The sequence below is a fragment of the Schistocerca piceifrons genome, chromosome 2, assembly GCF_021461385.2.
Source record: "Schistocerca piceifrons isolate TAMUIC-IGC-003096 chromosome 2, iqSchPice1.1, whole genome shotgun sequence".
NCBI lineage: Eukaryota > Metazoa > Arthropoda > Insecta > Orthoptera > Acrididae > Schistocerca > Schistocerca piceifrons.
The window spans coordinates 584,310,951-584,331,841 of record NC_060139.1 but is presented as its reverse complement, the minus strand read 5'-3'; the positions used below and the strand labels follow the sequence as shown (position 1 = coordinate 584,331,841).

At 44.8% G+C, this 20,891-nt stretch overlaps 1 protein-coding gene across 1 annotated transcript in view; it reads right to left on the bottom strand.

Moving 5' to 3' along the window:
* LOC124775615 (galactose mutarotase-like) overlaps positions 1-20,891 on the bottom strand; it is a 66,006-nt gene that overhangs the window by 29,155 nt on the left and 15,960 nt on the right. Inside the window, exon 3 of the mRNA XM_047250444.1 lies at positions 9,882-10,032. Coding sequence (XP_047106400.1) covers positions 9,882-10,032 — 151 coding nt within the window. The remainder of the gene's footprint in view (positions 1-9,881; positions 10,033-20,891) is intronic.

The window sequence follows — 20,891 nt, the reverse complement described above, 5'->3', positions numbered from 1 at the left end:
CAAAATTTTACATTTGTGAACAATTAAAGCAAGCTGCCAATTTTTGCACCACTTCGAAAGCTTATCAAAAAGTGAGTGAATATTGGTGCAGCTTGTATCAGACAGTTCTTCGTTATAGATAACTGCATAAATTGCTAAAAGTTTGAGGTTTTGTATTACCATTGTCTGCAAGGTCATTCATACACACTGACGTGACAAAAGTCATGGGATACCTCCTAATATCACATCGCGTCCACAACTGGGAAAGTGTAGCTGCTGCAGGATTTTGTGCACGAACTGACCTTTCGATTATGACCTACAAATATTCGATTGGATTTATGTCAGGCGATGTGGGTGGCCATATCATTCGCTCGAATTGTTCAGAATGTTCTTCAAACCAATCGGCAACAATCGTGGCCCGATTACAAGGGGCATTGTCATCCATAAGAATTCCATTTCCAATCAATGATCGATTTAGTTGGACCAGAGGATTCAGTCCATTACATGTAAACACAGCCCACACCATTATGGCGCCTCCACCAGCTTGCACAGTGCCTTGTTGACATCTTGAGTCGTGGCTTAGTGATGCACGCGCAGCACTCGAACACTACCATCAGTTCTTACCAACTAAAATCGGAACTCATTTGATTACTCCACGGTTTTCCAGTCGTCTAGGGTCCAACCGATATGGCCACGAGACCACGAGAGGTGTTGCAGGCGTTGTCGTGCTGTTAGCACAGGCACTGGCGTCAGTCGTTTGCTTCCATTGCCAATTAACGCCAAACTTCACCGCACTGTTGTAACGGGTACGTTCATAGTATGTCCCACATTGAGTTCTGTGATTATTTTCACACTGTATTGCTTGTCTGTTAGGACTGACAGTTCTACGCAAACACCGCTGCTCATGGTCGTTAAGTGAAGGCCGTCGGCCACTGCGTTGTCAGTTGTGAGAGGTAATGGCTGAAATGTGGTACTATCGACACACTCTTGACACTATTGATCTCGAACTACTGAATTCCCTAACGATTTCCGAAATTGAATGTCCCATACGCCTAGCTCCAACTATCATTCCGCGTACAAGTTCTCTTGATTCCAGTCGTGCGGGCATAATCACGTCGGAAACCTTTTCATTTTAATCACCTGAGTACAAATGACAGTTCCGCGAATGCACTGCCCTTTTATACCTCGTGTACGCGGTAGTACCGCCATCTGTATAAGTGCGTGTCGCTGGCCCATAACTTTTGTCACCTCACTGCAATACTCTTTGTCTTCCTCTTTTGTTGGCTTGGTTGTGGCACAGGGAATTTCTTTTTTGGTGGAGGGCTGATTATTGCATCTACATCATCTTCACTGTATTCTCTTGTGTTGTCACAGGTTCCTTTTTCAGTATGGTCCAACCACTCTGACATCCGAATCTTGAATTTAAGATAACCCGTTATTTCTTGGCTCTTCATTTTCAGAGCACTGTAGTCCCGCACAGCCAAAATAAAGAAATAATATTGAGTTAACTGTCCACTTTCTAGTTCTTGCAGCTTGCGTGTATGCTACAATGATGCAGTCAAATGAATTGACACATTCCATATTTTCATTGCAACTGTCAATTATTTGTGGTCTTTTAATGCTGATATGCTTTCTTTTTTTGATCACTACTTGCATTGTCCCACAGATATTTTGCCTTCTGCAGACGAAGTAGCGGCTATTCCTCTTTGACAACAGAAATCTGTCCATCTCCTCAAATGGACTAGTCGGTAACATCATGGCCTGTTTTTCTCATTTCATTGTCAGGCTGGAGCTTATTCTCAATTGGAATTCTGCTTGGCTGCATGTTTCCAGTTGCCTCCTAACTTCGCTCAGAATGAAGTCAGTCCAACAGCTCAGTGGATCCAAATTATCTGTCGATGTAAATAACACGACCTGCAAAAGATAGTCACAATATAATCTGCAGATAATGTTTTTCTAATATCATCACAGCTTTGTCTCCATTATTTAAACATTCGTAGCTTCCTAGTATTGTGTCACCTTCTTCCTCGTACATAAAGAAATACAAGCTTGACATTTCATCAAATTATGACAGATTCATACCAAAGTCGAATGGCTTCTCCAGTTCTTGACGTATCTCATCTTCTGGTAATAGGTAAAAGTTTTACTTATTTTGAATTAAATCAAATAATTATTTTTTATTATTACTGTCGTCATTATAATAAATATTTTATTATTATAGCTGCTTCCTTTACCATCGTTCAGTAATAGCGAAATGTGCTAACACTCATAGCAAGTTAGTGCTGAATATTTGCAACTGAACAAATTATTTAATGAGATACAAATTCTAAGTGCCGTGTATGACACATATAAAACTTATACTACAAAATAGTGGAAAGTACCATATTAGTACTGCAATGGAATAATATTTCTTTAATAATCTGTTGAAAATAAAATAGAACTGTTTCAAGAGAGATAGGATGTGACTAAATGAATAAATTCGACATCACTTTATTGTTCTTCCACTGCGGACCTCAGGGAAACAAAGGCTAACTTCACCTATTGACGACGCAGAGCGTTGAAACTAGATGCAATAGGTAGCGACACATTGCGGAACGTGAGAAAATTAGTGTCGCATGAATCTTTGGGGTTACGTGAGTTCTGGATGCGGACAAACGTTACCAGTTCTGTGTTTCGTATACGATTAATGCGTGAAACAGAATTCGTGACCTTCATGGGTGAAATAATAAATGTTGCTGTCACACCCGCCGCACTGAATTTGGAAACAGAGCGCAAAACGTGCCTCTTAAGATGCCGGATAGACAACTGCAACTATCTTTAGCGGGATACGGAAATATTTTACAAGTTAAGCACAAACAGTGAGCTGTCAACACTCACTTAACTGTTTTCTAAGGCGAGAGTTTGGTACGGATAGATCTGTGTAAGCTTGCTCCATCGTTTATGGGGAGCTTTCAAATACTACTTGATGGGACTAAGAACGATCTTTTCCCAGATACTATGAGGAAACCAGCTTACGAGGTTGTATGTTCACATTATATTCAATCAAAAAACTTAGTTAACAACATACGGGAATTGGTTCAAATGGCTCTGAGCACTATGGGACTCAACTGCTGAGGTCATTAGTCCCCTAGAACTTAGAACTAGTTAAACCTAACTAACCTAAGGACATCACAAACATCCATGCCCGAGGTAGGATTCGAACCTGCGACCGTAGCGGTCTTGCGGTTCCAGACTGCAGCGCCTTTAACCGCACGGCCACTTCGGCCGGCATACGGGAATTAAATCTCCCTCCTATCCAAAAGCACTTGTCACCCATCATATTATCAAGGACCTCTTCAACAGATTTTCAACAGGTGTACGGCAGGAGCGAAAAGTATAAAGACTTAGGACTATTAAGGCAGCGCACATAATTAGTATAACCAAACGGGGACGAAACACTATCACTTGAGTAATCAGGTACCCAATAACAGCAAACGATAGCTAAACGGAATCAAATTCACATCAAATAAAGTCACTAGACAATTTGCCAGAATTCATACATATCTCTCAAAACGTAACACTACAAGGTCAACCTCTTTCCAATGCGTCACTGTGACCCCAACATAAATTCATCTGTCTGAAGTAAAACAAAACAAGTCAAACCAAAGTAAGAAAAGTCGAATAAAAAATCAGCCACTGATCCTTGTAAAGCAGTTGATAGATATGTCCCGGAGGAGAACAACAGTGTCGACTATACTACGCTAATACCACATTTAACTGGCTCAGTCAACTCACAAGAACTACAATATGGCCCAAATATGCCCTGATTTGAATTATATCGCCACCCAACATTCCAACTAATGTCTCAACCACAGATGACGTAAGTAGAATAATTCAGCCATGAATATAATCTGAACACCTGTGAGATACAGACATCGATGGTTGGTTGGTTGGTTTGGGGAAGGAGACCAGACAGCGTGGTCACCGGTCTCATCGGATTAGGGAAGGAAGTCGGCCGTGCCCTTTCAGAGGAACCATCCCGGCATTTGCCTGGAGTGATTTAGGGAAATCACGGAAAACCTAAATCAGGATGGCCGGACGCGGGATTGAACCGTCGTCCTTCCGAATGCGAGTCCAGTGTCTAACCACTGCGCCACCTCGCTCGGTTCAGACATCGACATCGCTTTTCTACAGAAGGCTCTCTCTCCGTCCTTACCAACACCTCTCTTAATATTGACCCAAGGAGTGTACAGCAATCTCCTCTAGTCAAGATGTGTCTTAACAGCTAAGCTCCATCGGCTTTCAGTGCAGGGACGAACATGAAAGTACAAACCTTCCTGGCAGATTAATATAGTTTGCCAAACCGAGCCTCGAGCCTGGAACCTTTGTCTTTCTTACGCAAATGTTCTATCGACTGAGGTATACAAACAGGAAAAGTACAACATGCCCAACTTCTTGTGAATTTTCAAGTGCATTCGTGCATAGTGGGAGACTTAAATTGCCTGGGAGAGCAGTGGCACCAGCATCCAAATTTAAATTGCAGTTGAAGTACACCAGATATTTATTCATTTATTATTGTTAAACAATGCCTACAGTCTCGTCCCCCCAGTGCAATTCGAATAACCACTTAAAACTAAAAGTCAGTATTATGTTACTTTGAGTACATGTGCCATTTTGTATTGGAACTGTGACTTGGTATCGCTGGAGCAACTGGTCATCCGGCAGTCAGAATCTATGTTCAGCTATTAAAGAAAAACTAAGTACAGGTCACTCAAACAAAAGTGGCCTGGAGAAAAGTGTTCCAGGGCACAAAGAAACAGAGCAGAGCAAGGAAGTACAATACTAACCTCACTATATCAGACGCTGAAAGTGATTACCATACATCTTTTGGCACTCTTGGGCCTTGGTCAACAAGCTGCTGAAGGCTTAGATTGCCGGAATTCGTGCAGTCTCATCCGAAATGCTCTGCTGCACCTCTTGAAGACTATCTGCCTGCTTAGCTGGGTGGTAACGTGCTCGCCTCCGATGCAAGCGGGACTGGGTATTGTGTTGTCCTCATCATTTCATCCTCATCACCGGCGCACAAGTCGCCCCATGTGGCTTCGACTGAAATAAGCTTTGCGCTTGGCAGCCAAATTTCCCCGGATGGGGCCTCCTGGCAAACGATGCCATACACTCATTTAATTTTCTTGAAGACTATGAGGGTTGTTGCGATACACCTTAGACTTGGGTGCTCCCCATACAAAATAATCGCACACTGACAAATCAGATAACCTGGGTGGCCTGCTAGGGCTGCGACCAGACTGATCTCCGCCAAGAACTCCATCAGGCGTGAAGGTTGTGTAAATGTGCTCCAAGGTTCGTCCGGCTGTATGGGTAGTTGTTCCATCCAGTTGGAAGTAACTGTTGGTCATGGGGTGTGGTTATATGCATATTTTCACGTCCAGTCGTTTCCACTCGTCAGGGTCACTTTTCTTTGTGCCACCCTGTATAACTAATCCCTATAACTATACAGGATGTTCCAGGAATGTTGCGACAGACATCGAAGTGTTGTGGAGGGTGACTTGAGGAACAAATCGGGGACAGGACCCCGTGTTCGAAAACGTCATCCAATAACGCTACTGAGCGTAAAGTTTGTAGACGCCGGCGCCTGGCGGTAGGCAACCCCTTTGGCAGCAAACGTGAATTTGCACTCTGGCAGGCGGTAGGCAAAACGTCTCGCAATGTTGTTTGTTATTTAGTGATCGCATCTATTCGCCACGATCGCCAGTGGAAAAGATGGAGTTAGCTGCTGCGTAGAAAGGCCCCATGCCCTATGAAAGCGATGCTCTGTTGTCCTGATGGTTGACGATTTCGACATGGGTTTCCATTTGTTACTAAAAGCGCCTGTCACCCTAAGCAGTATTCTTCTCTGGACGTGACGCAGTTTGACGGCGACATATTCACTTCGTAGTTTCCAGTCCCATACACATGCAGCCAGTTTCATCATTTCTGTCAAAATAGTAGAGCGATGTACTGTAAACGCGCATACTGCTGATAACCTATATTCGTTTATAAATAATGTCACAACCTTCTGCATAAGTTTTATTGTTCACTGAATGAAATCCGTAATATGAGTTAAGAAATTCTATTTTTGTCAAGAAAGACACCCAAATATTTGCGTGTTTTATTTCTTCGAATGGACACAACGTCGAGCTTTAAAATGGAATATCTCATTTACCTTATCTTCTAGTAGAATGCATGAAGTCGTATTTGCAGATACTACATGTTTTCGCTATGAACACCAAGTTTGAATCAAATGGATTGCGTCAGAGATTCTATTCTACGGCTTTTCTCTCGAATCGTGGTATACAATCACCATAATATCATCAACCTATGCTGTGAAATTGTCTGTGAATAAACTCTCTTGTAGTGTCCTTAACAGCAGTTCGATTATGATATTCAAAACTTGGGGCTACACAGTGGGCTCTCTGGGCACAGTTCTATAATTCTCCCTACTATTTTGTCTGTTTTTCTTTCTCATTGCACTACCCTGCCTTGATAGTAGTCTATGAAACTACAGTAAAAACATCTAGGAACAATTGTTTCCCTAAGCCGAGCGAGCAGAGCAGGCCACCATATATTATCGATTCTCTGGCTATATCTGTTATGACCCCAACCACATATTTTATTTGTATGTTGTCAGTAACAGTCATGGCACAATTAATCGCACCACCTATGGTCTTACACTTCCTAAAACCAAACTGGTATTCATTACGCCCATCCAGTTCTCTACAGCTATGCAGTCTGTTACATAGGCGATTTTCCTGAACCTCTTCTAAAGTATGAGGTTCACTCAAATGAAACCTGGTCAGTGCGTCTACCTTTGCCTTGCCCATAAGGTGGCACCACATAACTGCGGGTATGGTGGCACCATCTATTGGTAGAGAGACCGATGCGTGCGCACCGTTTGATGTTGCGTAGTGCCAGTGTGGTTTCACGCCGAAACGCCGAAGAGAAGGTGGTTACACAAGTTATCGTCCACTACCGAACTTGCAGGCGAGTAAACAAGAACAACGAGGAGTGATTCGAGTTTTTGCTGCGGAGGGAGTTGGAAGCCGTGAAATGTATCGACGGATGAAGGCTGTGTACGGTGAGTACAGTCTGAGTCGTTCTAGTGTTGTGGAACGGCGCAAACGATTCCTTGAGGGGCGCGAGTCACTGGAAGACGATGCTCGTTCTGGATAGGCTCATCGTGTCATCGCACCGGAACTGGTTGCGGAAGTGAATGCTTTAGTCTTGCACAACCGCAGGATCACCGTGGACGAGATCTATCGGTTACTGGGTATTAGCGTGGGCACCGCTCACACCATAATGCATCAACACTTGAACTTTTGAAAAATCTGTGCGCAGTGGGTTCCCCACCAACTGACAGCCGAACAGCGCAATACTTGAATGATGCTGTCTTTGAGTCATCTGTTGCGTTATCATCAGGAGAAATACGGCTTTCTGCCGCGTACTGTCACAGGTGAGGTGACGAAACATTGTGTCACCATTTTGAACCGGAAAGCAAGCGTCAGTGCAAGCAGTGGAAACATGCGACTTCATCACCTCCAAAGAAAGCAGAGGCCGTGAACACCCGTTCTGGTAAGGTCATGATGTCCTTTTTTGATCACAAAGGCCCACTGTTTCTCGAGCTCCTGGAACGGGGAACCACCATCATTGCCCAGCGTTATCAAACCACTTTATAGAACCTCAGACGACCCATCAAGTCGAAACGCCAAGGCATGTTGTCTAAGGGCGTTATCCTCCTGCATGATAATGCCTGCCCACACACGGCCAATCCGGTGAAGACAACATTGCAGCAGTTTTGGTGGCGAACGCTGGAACATCCACCGTACAGTCCTAACCTTTCACCTTGTGATTTTCGTGTGTTTTGACCTCTAAAACAAGCTATTAGCGGGCATCGATTCGCAACGGACGACGAAGTGTGTGACTGGGTCCAGGCCTGGATCCGACAGCCACCCACTAGCTTCTTCAAGGACGGAATCGACTGGCTAGTGTCGCAATGGGATAAACGTGCCAACAGTTTTTGAGTATGTGTACTGTGTATAACTACATTTTTTAGTTACTAAAATCGTTACCGTTACTTTACACTAGTGACCGTGTGTCATTTGAAAACCCTTTATGTTTTAAGAACATGGTGTCACACATCTCGCGAATATTTGAAAAAAAGTCACTATTCACCACCAAGGGCTACTGATAAAAATTTCTTTATTCTACAACCAGTTTCGGTCCACAGAGCGTCTGCAGGTATCATAAATTGTTTACAACAGCTTCTGATTACTGTAGGGAGATGGGTAGGCGAGCGAGTTGCTACAACCGCTAGTGGTCAGTCCATGGATTACATTAAAATCAAAATGTTGCGTTTCTGGAAGCCAATTATTAAGGAAGCTGCCGAAAACAAGAAGTAGATAATGTAATTAATCGTGATGACGGTTTGTTATTCTATAAATTCCTGAGCATTTACATCTACATCTGTATTCTGTGAGCCACTGTGAAATGCATGGCAGCGGTACGTACCATTGGACCAGTTATTAGGGCTTTTTCCCATTCCATTCACGTATGCAGCGCGGATAGAATGATTGTATAAATGCCTCTGTACGTGCTATAGTTAACCAAATTTTGTCTTCGCGATATCTGTGGGAGCGATATGAACGGGGTTGTAATATCAGGGTCAGACAAATGAAAACTGAACTGCCGCCACGACGGGACCATGGAATGGTTCCATTAAAAAGTAACCACGAAATGCGATAAGACATTTGTCTCACTGGTAGACGAGACGATGAATTCATGTTTCTTCGAAGGCAGTCGGCCGTTGGAGGACCCACAACCGCACCAACTCGAGCACTTCTTCAACCGACTGAAACCGACGCCCACTCATATCTTTCTTCAGGTTGCTAAGGAAGTGAAAAACACACAGCAAGAGATCTGAGCTATACAGAGGATGTTGCAGTGTTTCCCAAACAAATCGCTGATGTGTAGCCTTCGCCCCATTGGCACTGTGAGTGCGGACGTTATCGTGCAACAGGATGATTCCATCTGACAGCATTACAACAGCCCGAGGACAATCAGCAAAGTCAGCAGCAGAAACATTCCACATCTCCCCCGCCAAAGAAATCCAAAGCTGTTCACACAAATTCCCGTAAGGTCATGATGATTTTCTTCTTCGACTTCAGGGGCCCTCTGCTCGTGGAGTTTCTCGAGCTTGGAACCACAAAAAAGGCGATGCATTATGAAGACATTTTGCGGAAACTGTGACGCAACATAAAGCCAGAACGCCCAGCAATACTGTCAGACCGAATCATCCTGTTGCACGATAATGCCTGACCCCACACTACCAACTGGATGAAGGCTGCGCTTCAACGATTTTGTTGAGAAACACTACAACATCCTCCGTACAGCGCGGATACTTCACCGTGTGATTTTCATATAGATGGTGACCCAAAGGCAGATATGTGTGAACGTTGGTTTTTGTCGGACGAGGATGTGCATGAATGGGTGCGGTTATGGATCCGTCAGCGGCCGATTGGTTTCTGGGAAACAGAAACTCATAGTCTCTTCTCCCTGTGGAATAAATGTCTTAAAGCTTTTGGCAATAATTTTTGAATGGGACCATTCCATGGTCCCGTTGTGGCGGGTGTTGAGTTTTCATTTAACTGTCCTTTATATTTCCTAAGAGTCATCGTTTAAAGTTTATTCTTCAAACTTTGTTAGAAGGCTTTCTCGGACCTCTCCTTAGGTATCTCCACAAGAAGACTTCGCAGTTTAAATCTGTTGACCATAAGGTCGTCTTTGACCAGTCAAGTTCTAATCTGAAAACCAGTCAGCAAGGGAAACACATACTGTTTTTATGGTTTGCGTTTTTATACACAGTCACTAACCTGGCAACAAAGCGTGGTCGCTCTTGCGGCGGCATTGGGGTTAGGCAGAATGTGTGCTCCAACCCGCCGATTGATGGCCGCTCCATTGCCAGACCCAGCCACACGGGCTTCCGGAAGTCCAGGCAAGTGCCACCCACGTACCAGAGCTGCCCTGTGAACCATGTGCCACGCTCCACTTACCAACAAGTGCTGCTTCGCTTCGTGTAATCTACTGCGCTCATTTCTTAGATAAACAGTGAGTTTCACACTTCCAGAGGTTGTATAGGTGACTTCATAGATCAAGTTTTACGTAGGAACCCATGTCCAGAAATGATCTTTTTCCATGTTACAAGGAAAACAAGAGCTACTCAATCGCGCGCTAGATGTTTTTTACGCATTTCGCCTGTTTGGTAGGCTACCCACATTCACGAATGATATGATGATGCGATGTCACGTCCTCTGTTTCCATCTACCGTGTTTTCATGCTTTCTGGTGATACGTCAGTTGACATTACAGTGACTAGTACTGCGGTAACAGGATGCCTGAGTGTACATTCACAGGGCACACCGATATGTTGGTCATTTACGGTGCAGGTCGCGTTAATGGAAGAGAAGCTCAACGTCTGTACTACGAGTACTTTCCAAATCGTGTGACCCAGTCTCATTCGATGTTTGCCAGGGTAGAACAACAGCTGCGAGAAAGTGTTGAATTCACAAGCAATAGAGTAAACTGCGGTGCTCCAAAAAGGCGGTGCACTGGTGCATTGGGAGAGGAAGTGCTTCATCAAGTTGAAGAGAACCCATCGACGAGAACTCGAGCCACTGCACCTGACTTGCATCTGTCTCATTCGTCTGTCTGGCGTGTTCTGCATGAACAACAACTCCACCCATATCACCCTCAGAACGTACAGGCCATGCTCCCGGCGGATTTTGTGCCACGTGTCAATTGCTGTACTTGGCTTTTACACCGTTGTATACATTTTCCTCAGTTTTAAAGACGTATTTTGTTCACTGACGAAGCGCATTTCGACAGGGAAGGTGTTTTGAACGCTTGAAATAAACACATTTGGTAACAAGAAAACCCCAAAGCCACGTGTACACGCTGATTTCCGCACACCTGCGGCATCAATATTTGGGGAAGTACCTGCGACGTTCATGTGATTGGGCCGTATAAACTTCCTCCCCACCTAACGGGTGCCAGGTACCGTATATTCCTGCAACAAGCGCTGGCGGAGTTTTGGAGACGTGCCATTGGACGTTCTGCTTGAATGGTGGCACGGTGGTATATTTTGCAGTTGGCGCCCCCCCCCCCCCCCCCCAAACATCTGAACGTGTTCTAGGAGGACAGAAGGATATGTCGAGGTGGACGACATGCTTGGCCGCCGCGCGGGATTAGCCGAGCGGTCTAGGGCGATGCAGTCATGGACTGTGCGGCTGGTCCCGGCGGAGGTTCGAGTCCTCCCTCGGGCATGGGTGTGTGTGTTTCTCCTTAGGATAATTTAGGTTAAGTAGTGTGTAAGCTTAGGGACTGATGAACTTAGCATTTAAGTCCCATAAGATTTCACACACATTTGGACATGCTTGGCCACCAAAATCCTCAGATTTAACCCCTTTGGACTTTTTTTTCTGGGGCCAATGAAGAGTCTTGTTGAATAGATCATGACTGCGGCAGATGTGTTTAATCATACACCACGCATGTTGGACAGAGTTTATGCGAACTCACTGCTCAGATATACTACGTGCACCAAATTCTGTGGTCGTTATATAGAGCAGCTGTTGTAATTTGACAGTGAACAGAAGTGAAATATGTACATCATATTTTCCTTGTATCATGGAAACGAACCGTTTTCTGACATTGATTCGTGTGTAAAGCTGGATCCACTTAATCCCCTCCACAACCTCTAGAGGTGTGTAACAGGAATTGTGAAACACCTTGTGCATCAGAGAGACAAATTAACTATAGTCTGTTCAAAATTACTGTGAGATTGATAGCTACGACCGAAGCAGTAGTGGGAGAGCTCACACGGAAAACTTGAACCGCATTCCGCCAATGCCACTCATCGGTAGCCGCAGCAATCACCACAACACTTCACGCTTGTTTGAGTTTCAGACAGCTTGCTGTCCTCTGTGATTGTTGCACCCCGTGATTTTCGTTGTCGTTTTTAATGCTGCAGGATTTGTTGTCATATTTGTTGTTACTGTTATGTGTCGTATTGTCCTGAACAATGTCAAAAAGATGTTAGTCGGAAGTTATGAGTGCAAAAGTTCTGTGCCGCTTACTTGATCAGGGAATTGCCGTACGAGGGCAGTCGAGAGAAATAATTTGCGAGTTACGTGTCTACTTTAAGAATGAAAAAGTTAATGACGGCCCGTTTCTCTCCGTTGACAAGGTAATCGATAGCTCTGCTGTTGTTCTGAACATAAACCAAAACAATACCGTGAAGATCAACAAAGAAAAGTTTGAGAAATAAAAAGAAGATGGAAACACTTCGAGGGTTGAGTCTTCTGGGGAAAAAAACTTCATGTGGATAAGAGGATTGCCAATAAACACTGATCAGCCAGATCATTTTGACCATCTACCTAATAGCGGTGGGTCCACCTTTGACACAATAACAGCGGCGGCGTGTCGTGGCATGGAAGCAATGAGGCCTTGGAAGGACGCTGGAGAAAGTTTGCACCACATCTGCACACAGAAGTCACCAAATGTAAATTCCTGGTAGGAGGGCGATGAGCTCTGACCCCAACGCGCAATCACATCGCATATGTGTTCAATCGGGTTAAGATATTGTGAGTTAGTGAGTCAGTTTATCAATTTGAACTCGCCACTGTGTTCCTAGAACCACTCCATCACACTCCTGGCCTTGTGACATGGCGCATTATCTTGTTGAAAAATGGTACTGCCGTAGGGAAACATGATTGTCTTGAAGGGTTGTACGTGGTGTACAACCAGTGGTCGATACTCCTTGGTCGTCATGGTGCCTTGCGCGAGCTCCACTGGACCCATGGAATGTTCCCCAGAATAGAATGGAGGCGCCGCTAGCTTGTCTCCGTCCCGCAGTCCAGGTGTGAAGGTGGTGTTCCCGTGAAAGACGACGGATTCGCGCCCTCCCATTGGCAGGATGAAAAAGGTATTGGGAATCATCAGACCATGCAACGCTCAACCATCGCACCAACGTCGAATGTCGATGGTCAGTTGCCCATTTCAGTCGTAGTGCCGATGTAAAAAAAGAAAAAAAAAGTGGTGTTAACAGTTGTATATGCGCATCCTTAGAAGCGTTCGGTGCGCTGTGTGTTCAGACACACTTGTACTCTGCCCACCATTAAAGTCTGCTGTTAGTTCCGTCATAGTTCGCCGTCTGTCCTGTTTTACCAGTCCGCCCAGCCTACGACGTCCGACATCTGTAATGAGGGGAGGCCGCCTAACCCCACGACGTCTGGACGTGGTTTCGCCTTGGTTTCGCCCCGTGTTGAAGAAGATCACCACAGCACTCCTCGAACAGCCGACAAGTCGTTCAGTTACCGAAATGCTCGTGCTGAGCCTCCGGGCCATCACAATCTGCCTTCGGCCAAACTCAGATAGGCTGGCCGCTGTGGCCGAGGGGTTCTAGGCGCTTCAGTCTCGAGCCGTGCTGCTGATACGGTCGCAGGTTCGAATCCTGCCTCGCGCATGGATGTGTGTGATATCCTTAGGTTAGTTAGGTTTAATTAGTTCTAAGTCTAGGGGACAGATGACCTCAGATGTTAAGTCCCATAGTGCTCAGAGCCATTTTTTGAAACTCAGGTAGATCGCACACCTTCCCCATTCCACACATGGACAGCACGCTCGCTGATACTACGCGCACCGTGCGTGTGTCTGACTAGCAGCCATTCCTCGTCAGATGACGCTGCTATCGCCTGGATGGATTTATATCGAGGAGATCGGTGGTCGTAATGTTCTGGCTGGTCAGTGTAGATCCATTTGCTGTGGATGCGATTCCTCATCATATTTATGGTTATTATCGCAGAAAGAAAAATTCGACAGTCGGCAAGGTGCCGATCATCCTTAAGCAACAGGGTTTTTTTTTTCTGGGCAGTTGCACAGTTTTTTTTCATCTCATTCAATAACAACAGGGACAGTTCTAGTGACACTTGAAGCATCTGTCATAGCGAAGACGGTGATGTCAGTACATTTTTTCTATTATGGCTACAGAAATGGAGTACAGTCGGATTCAGCTGCATGTTTTATGTGCACAATTTATAATGGCAAGTACCTACATAACAAATTATGTTGTCGTAACTTTTGACATTTTAATTAGAAGGTCTTATCAGCAGCTAAGTCCAAGTGAAGTTCGTCTCCAGAATTCAGTCAATGTCACACAAAATAAATGTTACTGTCTACAATATAATTGCTTCAGTATTGAAGCAATGATTTTTGTATCGTTTCTGTTCTTCCTCCAGATACTGTTTGGCGTATTTAAGACACGTTTCCTCACCGCGATAAACACCTGTAAATTTTATAGTTTGTTTTGTTAGTAGTGAGTAGATGGTTCAGAAAAATTAATGACAGGTTAGTTATAATCATAATGATCCGTTTCCCGTAACAATACCATACAGGTGACTGCTTAGTACCTGACGCGCGAGCGGACCATAGTGCGTCACATTTAACAAACTCTGAAAGAGTTCAGGTTTGGAGTAGATAAAATATGGTGTTCAAAAAAAGGTCCAAATTGCTCTAAGCACTATGGGACTTGACATCTTCGGTCATCAGTCCCCTAGACTTAGAACTACTTAAACCTAACTAATCTAAGGACATCACACACATCCAAGGCCGAGGCAGGATTCAAACTTGCGACCGTAGCAGCAACGCGGTTCCGGACTGAAGCGCCTAGAACCGCTCGGCCAAAAATTTGGTGTATTCTTTAGATTTAATTCGAGTGTTCGCCCAACTTCAGCAACAAAAAATTTCCTGCATCTGGAAAATTCGGTAACGCGATGGAAAATGAATTTTCGTGTACCGTCTTAATAATCTACTGCCGCAAATAAAACTAAAATGGAAGCATTGTGCAGCTCTTCCAGAACACATTGGTGCCAGTTTCATATCTGTACAGCGAATAGTTGTTTGTTTGAGTGAGTCGAATGAAACGTTAAATTACGTGACTCTTCTGTACCGGACGTGGCCTCCAAGCGCTACATCCGAACTGGCAATCCTGAGTTAATTTTGAACAGACTATACACTTGTTAACAATGGATCAATTAACTAACACGATACTCTGAACCGAACAACCCAATGTTTCATAATTTTGCTCGCAAATATTAAGGAGTCATCACAAAATCGTAAAATACTATGATTATCGGTAGTATATACTCTAGAAAAATAAAATAAAATAACAAAAGACGTTTTACGAAAGAATTATCCAAATGGGGCGGAAATCGATAGATGTGATGTACATATGCAGACAAACAAATGACTATAATATCCGAAAATTTGGATGATTTATTGAAAAGAACGAGCTTCACAAATTGAGCAAGCCAGAAACGGGCTGGTCCACCTGTGGCCCTTATCCAAGCAGTAATTCGACGTTGCACTGATCGACAGAGTTGTCGGATGTCCTCCTGAGAGATATTGTGCCAAATAGTGTACAATCGGCGCATTAGATAGTCAATGCCCGAGGAGGGCCCAGCCCATAATGCTCCAAACGTTTTCATATGGTGAGAGATCCTGGGATCTTACTGGCCAAGGTAAGGTACAGCAAGCACGAAGACAAGCGGTAGAAACTCTCACCGGGTGCGGATGGTCATTATCTTGCTGAAATGTAAGCCTCAGATTAATTGCCAGGAAGGCCAACAAAACGGCGTAGAATATCGTCGACGTATCGCTGTACTGTAAGGGTGCCGCGGATGACAACCAAAGAGGTCGTGATCTGAAAAGAAATGGCGCCCTAGACCTGGTTGTCGGGCCGTGTGACGGGCGACGGTAAGGTTGGAATCCCACAGTTTTCCGGGGCATCTCCAGACATGTCTTCACTGGTCATCGAGGCTCAGTCCGAAGCAGGATTCATCACTGAAGACAATTCTCCTTCAGTCAATGTAATGAGATTCCAGGCCAAAGACTGTCTGGAGACGCCACACACAGAGGTGGGATGCCAGCTTGACTGTCAGCCACCATATGGCCCAACCAGCAGGAATGGAAAACTGGAAATGAGCGTTTGGCGTCATTGGCCAAGAGGCCCCTTGTGGGGCAGGTCCGGCCGCCTTGGTGCAGGTCTTCTTACATTCGACCCCACATTGGGCAACCTGCGCGCCTGATGTGGATGAAATGATGATGAAGACAACACAACAACCAGTCCCTGAGTGGAGAGAATTTCCGATCCAGCCGGGAATCGAACCCGGGCCCGTAGGACGGCAATCCATCACGCTGACCACTCAGTTATCGGGGCGGACACCACCAGGAATGATGATGTGGCTGCCAACTTTTTTTTTCTTTTTTTTCACAGCAGAACCCGTTTGGTTGTATTTTGGGGCACCCTCACACAATGATGTGTCGACAATATTCTACGCCCCGCTTTGTTGCCCTCATGTCAAGTCATCTTACGCTTACATATTAGCAAGATAATGCGCGTCCGCACGCGATGAGGCTTTCTACCGCTTGTCTTCGTGCTTGCCAAACCTTGCCTTGGCCAACCAGGTCCCAGATCTCTCCCCATTCGAGAATGTTTGGAGCGTTATGGGCAGGGCCCTCCGACCAGCTCGGGATTTTGTCGATCTAACGCTCCAGTTAGACAGAATTTGGCTCGATATCCCTCCAGAGGACACCCAGCAACTCGATCAATCAGTGCCAAGCCGAATAGCTGCCTGGATAAGGGCCAGATGTGGACCAACACGTTACGGTCTAGCGCAGCTTATGAAGCTCTTTCTCTTGAATAAATCATCCAATTTAAAAAAAAAAAAAATGCGATCATTTGTTTGTCTGTACATATACATCACTTCTACAGATTTCCATCCCATTCGGATAATTTCTTTGTGGTACGCCCTTTCTTCTGTCGAAGAGTGTAAAAGCATGTCCAAAGCAGCTCACAGGACAAAATATTAGTTACTTCCTTAAAGAGGATGCTGGTCGCTTTGCAGCGCTGTAGATAGTGTAGAACTGGTGCCACTAGTACAGCGACCGACATAGTCGGTTGCATGAAGTCAGTGGGACAAGAATGGCCGGCATGAAAGTGCGACAGAATTTCGGAAAGGACCTATCGTGTTTAGACTTACCAACGAATGAAGTTGACGGCTTTAATGGTGAATGGACTGGGACTGTACAGCGTACGTACAAGGAGTGGTGCACAACTCACAGTCATGTTACATTGCGCAAGAACGCTGGTCGTAAAAAGATCCTTATCAACAGAGACCGGAGCCAACTGACAAGCCTTGGCGATAACAATCGGTTTCCAACCCAACAAGGATTGCTGCTGTCAGTGAATGCAGTTTTACAACCCAACAAGTACTGCTGCTGTCAGTGAATGTAGGTCAATCTCAACGAGTTTGAGACCGAACAATGCACAGGGAACTGCATGCAGTAGACTTTTTAGACTTTTGAGTCGGGTTCCTTGCAAACGAACATTTCTCATAGTGGCAGAGAATCTGCGTGTCCTTAGTGAGCCAAACAACTCAGAAACTGGACAGTAACTGACTGGACGTGGTGTTTAGTGTGGTCCGGAAAGTCGCGATTTTGGGACTTTTTTGATGATGCAAGATGCCGAGTACACCGAATTCTCAATAGATGTTTTATCCACAGTGTGTCCAGGGTTCTCGTCATGCCACAGGTTGTTCTGTACTTTTTTTTGTACCATGATCTGTTATTACTCATTTATGTTACTGTGAACATGAACCAGGATACAATGGGTGGGTATAACTAAACTGATGGTGTTCCGACTGCTGTACTACAGGCTATAAACATCGCAGGACGCTGAAACATTATGTTCATAAATCAATGCTCTAGCAGAGTATGCAGAAAAAAAATAATAGTTTCACTTTCTACCAGCAGGTGAAACTATGGCGTTGTAAGCAGTCAGGACATGGTGTGGGTAAAGATCAGACATATAACCACCGTGGGTGTGACACGTTTATTAGGATATGGTTACAAGGTACAGCATGTGTTCGGGATGGTCTCCCGATTCGGCAACACGCTGCATCCATAACACGGCATGGTCTACAGTTGCTCGCAGAACATCCGACGTAATCAGAGTGATATGCCATCATAAGCTATGCTTCAGATCAGCATACTCCGCGAGCGCTCCTATTAATGAACATAACGACGTTTCAGCATCCCGCGGTTTTTGGAGCCAGGATTGCAGCATTCGGAACACTGTTTAATTATAACCACCCTGTAGATCTGAACGTTATCGGTGACTGAAAGACAAGGTCTTTGAGATATCCACGCAACCAGATGTCACAAGGATTTTGATCGGGAGATCTGGAAGGCCACACATCTTGAAATTGCCTATAAATGATGCAGTCGTTGCCAAAGGTTTCTCAAAGCAAAACCTTCCCCACGTAAGTCACATGTGATGTCACCCCATCTTCCATAAAATAGTGTTGTGAAGCAAAGTTGGAATGTGTTGCACAAGGAGGTCCTTATAAATTGCAGATACGACTCTACATTTAACAGGCACGTTGGTTGGCATCTCAGAGTGAGGAAGCTTGTGAAACCACACTTCACATTTACCCAAGTTCAGTGCAGTGGATGTTCATCCACAACATGTGGTGGAGTAGAACCCCATAGCCGACAGTCCTGTGAATTCAACGGACCGTGGAGAGTAAAATGCGCCTGGTCCACACAAGGAATATTTTCTTGTCACATGTCAGCCATTTTCAACAATGTCAAAAAGGAAGGGCAAAGGTCAGGGCTTTGTGCCCAACTTGTGGCTCCATTTGGTGTACATTCTGAAACTTGTAGCGGTTACATTGTAAAATGCACCGCAAAATCTTTTGAAATGTCGACCAGAGATGAGGCAATTCCCGTGACATACCTCGAGTACTGGCTGTGCAATATAAGACGGATGCTGCACGGTCGGCTATAGCAGCAGCAACCTTATCAACAACTGCCATGGGAATGGGCCTACTCACTTTCCCCACTGTACCACCTAATCCACCCATTTGTCAAAACTTCGCGATCATATTCTTCAACATATTTATCGACATGGGGTCTCTTCGCAGCTGTTTCTGTCGGTGATATTCTCGCAATGCATCACTGTTAGTGCTGTCGTTCTGATAAAACAACTTTACTAACAGTGCACTGTCTTTCTTCTCAATAGCCGTTGTGTTTCGTACGGAAAACTTCAACATTCTTAACACTTTACACCAACAGTCAAGCCACAAAAGAGGTCACCACACCATACCAACGTCAAAACAGGAAGCATTCCATATTCTGACTGCTAACAACGCCATATTTTCGCATGGTGACAGAAAGTGGAACTATTATTTTTTCAGTATACCCTGCTGAAGAGTGATATGCCGTCGTACGCTATACTGCAGATCAGCATACTCCGTGAAAGCACCGATGAAAGAACATGCTTACGACGTTTCACCATCCCTCGATGTTTGAAACCCGCACTGCAGCACTCAGTACACTGTCTGTTTGATCATAACCACCTGTTATATTTCTCGGTGACCAAGTGTTGGCCTATCTTTGACATCTTCATTAACGAGTGTGCTGTGGTTTCTCCCGGCTCTGGTGAGATAATGATGATGATGTGGGGCGCTCAACTTCATAGTTACCAGCGCCCGTCTAAATTCCGAATCTTTGCACTATCCAGTCTCTCCACTTCCCCGAATGATGACGAAATGACTAACACAATAGAAACACCCAGTTCCTGGGCGGAGAAAATCCACGTCCAGCCCGGGAATCACCCCCTAGACCCCGTTATCCAAAGGTAGCAATGCTTCACTAGGCTCTGCGGATATGCTTCTGGATAGATAGAGACTCAGGCACCCTATCGCATCTCGACTGGCCTGTTACAACACCCGATTTCAGTTTAATAGAAAGAGTCTAGAACTATTTGGAACAGGGACTGAAACTTAGCCATCAGCGTTACTGCAGCTTCATCTAATCAACAATAAATAGCTACAGCCGGATATGGCACACCTGAAGAGACTTGTGATCTCCCATCCTCGCCTAAATGAGGCCATTGTCACGGCTGGAGTCGGAGTTACATACAGTAGTCCTAGAGTGTTGTCTCTTGAGGGGGCTAACTTCTTGTCTGGTGGTGCTTATAAATTCCACGAGTTGTGGATTTTTCTCGTTATTTCGTGCCATTATTTATTTATTTTGGACTGATGCATTTCCTTCAGGTGTAACAAAGACAAGAGACAGCGTTGTAACCACCCTTCTCCCCCCCCCCACCCGGTGTTAAATCTTTAGAAAGAGGTCATTAAAGTATCGTCAGATGCAAAGATGGGAAAACATGTTAAACTCCTGAAGATAAAAATGTGTAATTGTTGTTATGTCTTCAAACGCTTATAAACTACTGTATAAAGGAAACAGTGCTAAGTGCTTTCTATGCAAATGTGCACAGGTTATTATGGTGCGGTGTACCATGCTGGTGAAATGGCATTTTTAGCGAACAATCGCTTGAAAACAAAAAAAGAATGAGGAAAACGGGTAATGGAATTAGTTAACCAATTGCGCACAGTGCAGCAACATTATCAAACAATTTAAAATCTGACTCATCCGCACCTTCTCTCCTGCCCTCCGTCGTCCCTTAATCTTTGTAAATAAGCTGCAGTCAAGGCCCACTAGACCGTCTTTCCCGAGATGCTAGGTGTTCTCCAGCACCAATGAGAAAGAAATTTCTGTGAGTGCTGGAAGGAAACAGTACTTTACAGAATCATACCGTTAGTGTGAGCAGGTAACAGCCAATTGAAATGCGGAGTGGCCCTCAAGGATCAATAAAGTTTTTCACCCATTGTGTAAAGCTTTAAAAGAGCGCAAGAGTATGTTTCCCACTCACAGTCGTGGCACTGCTCGTAATCTTCCAGTTTTCTAAGCGAGTATTGTGTTTAATGA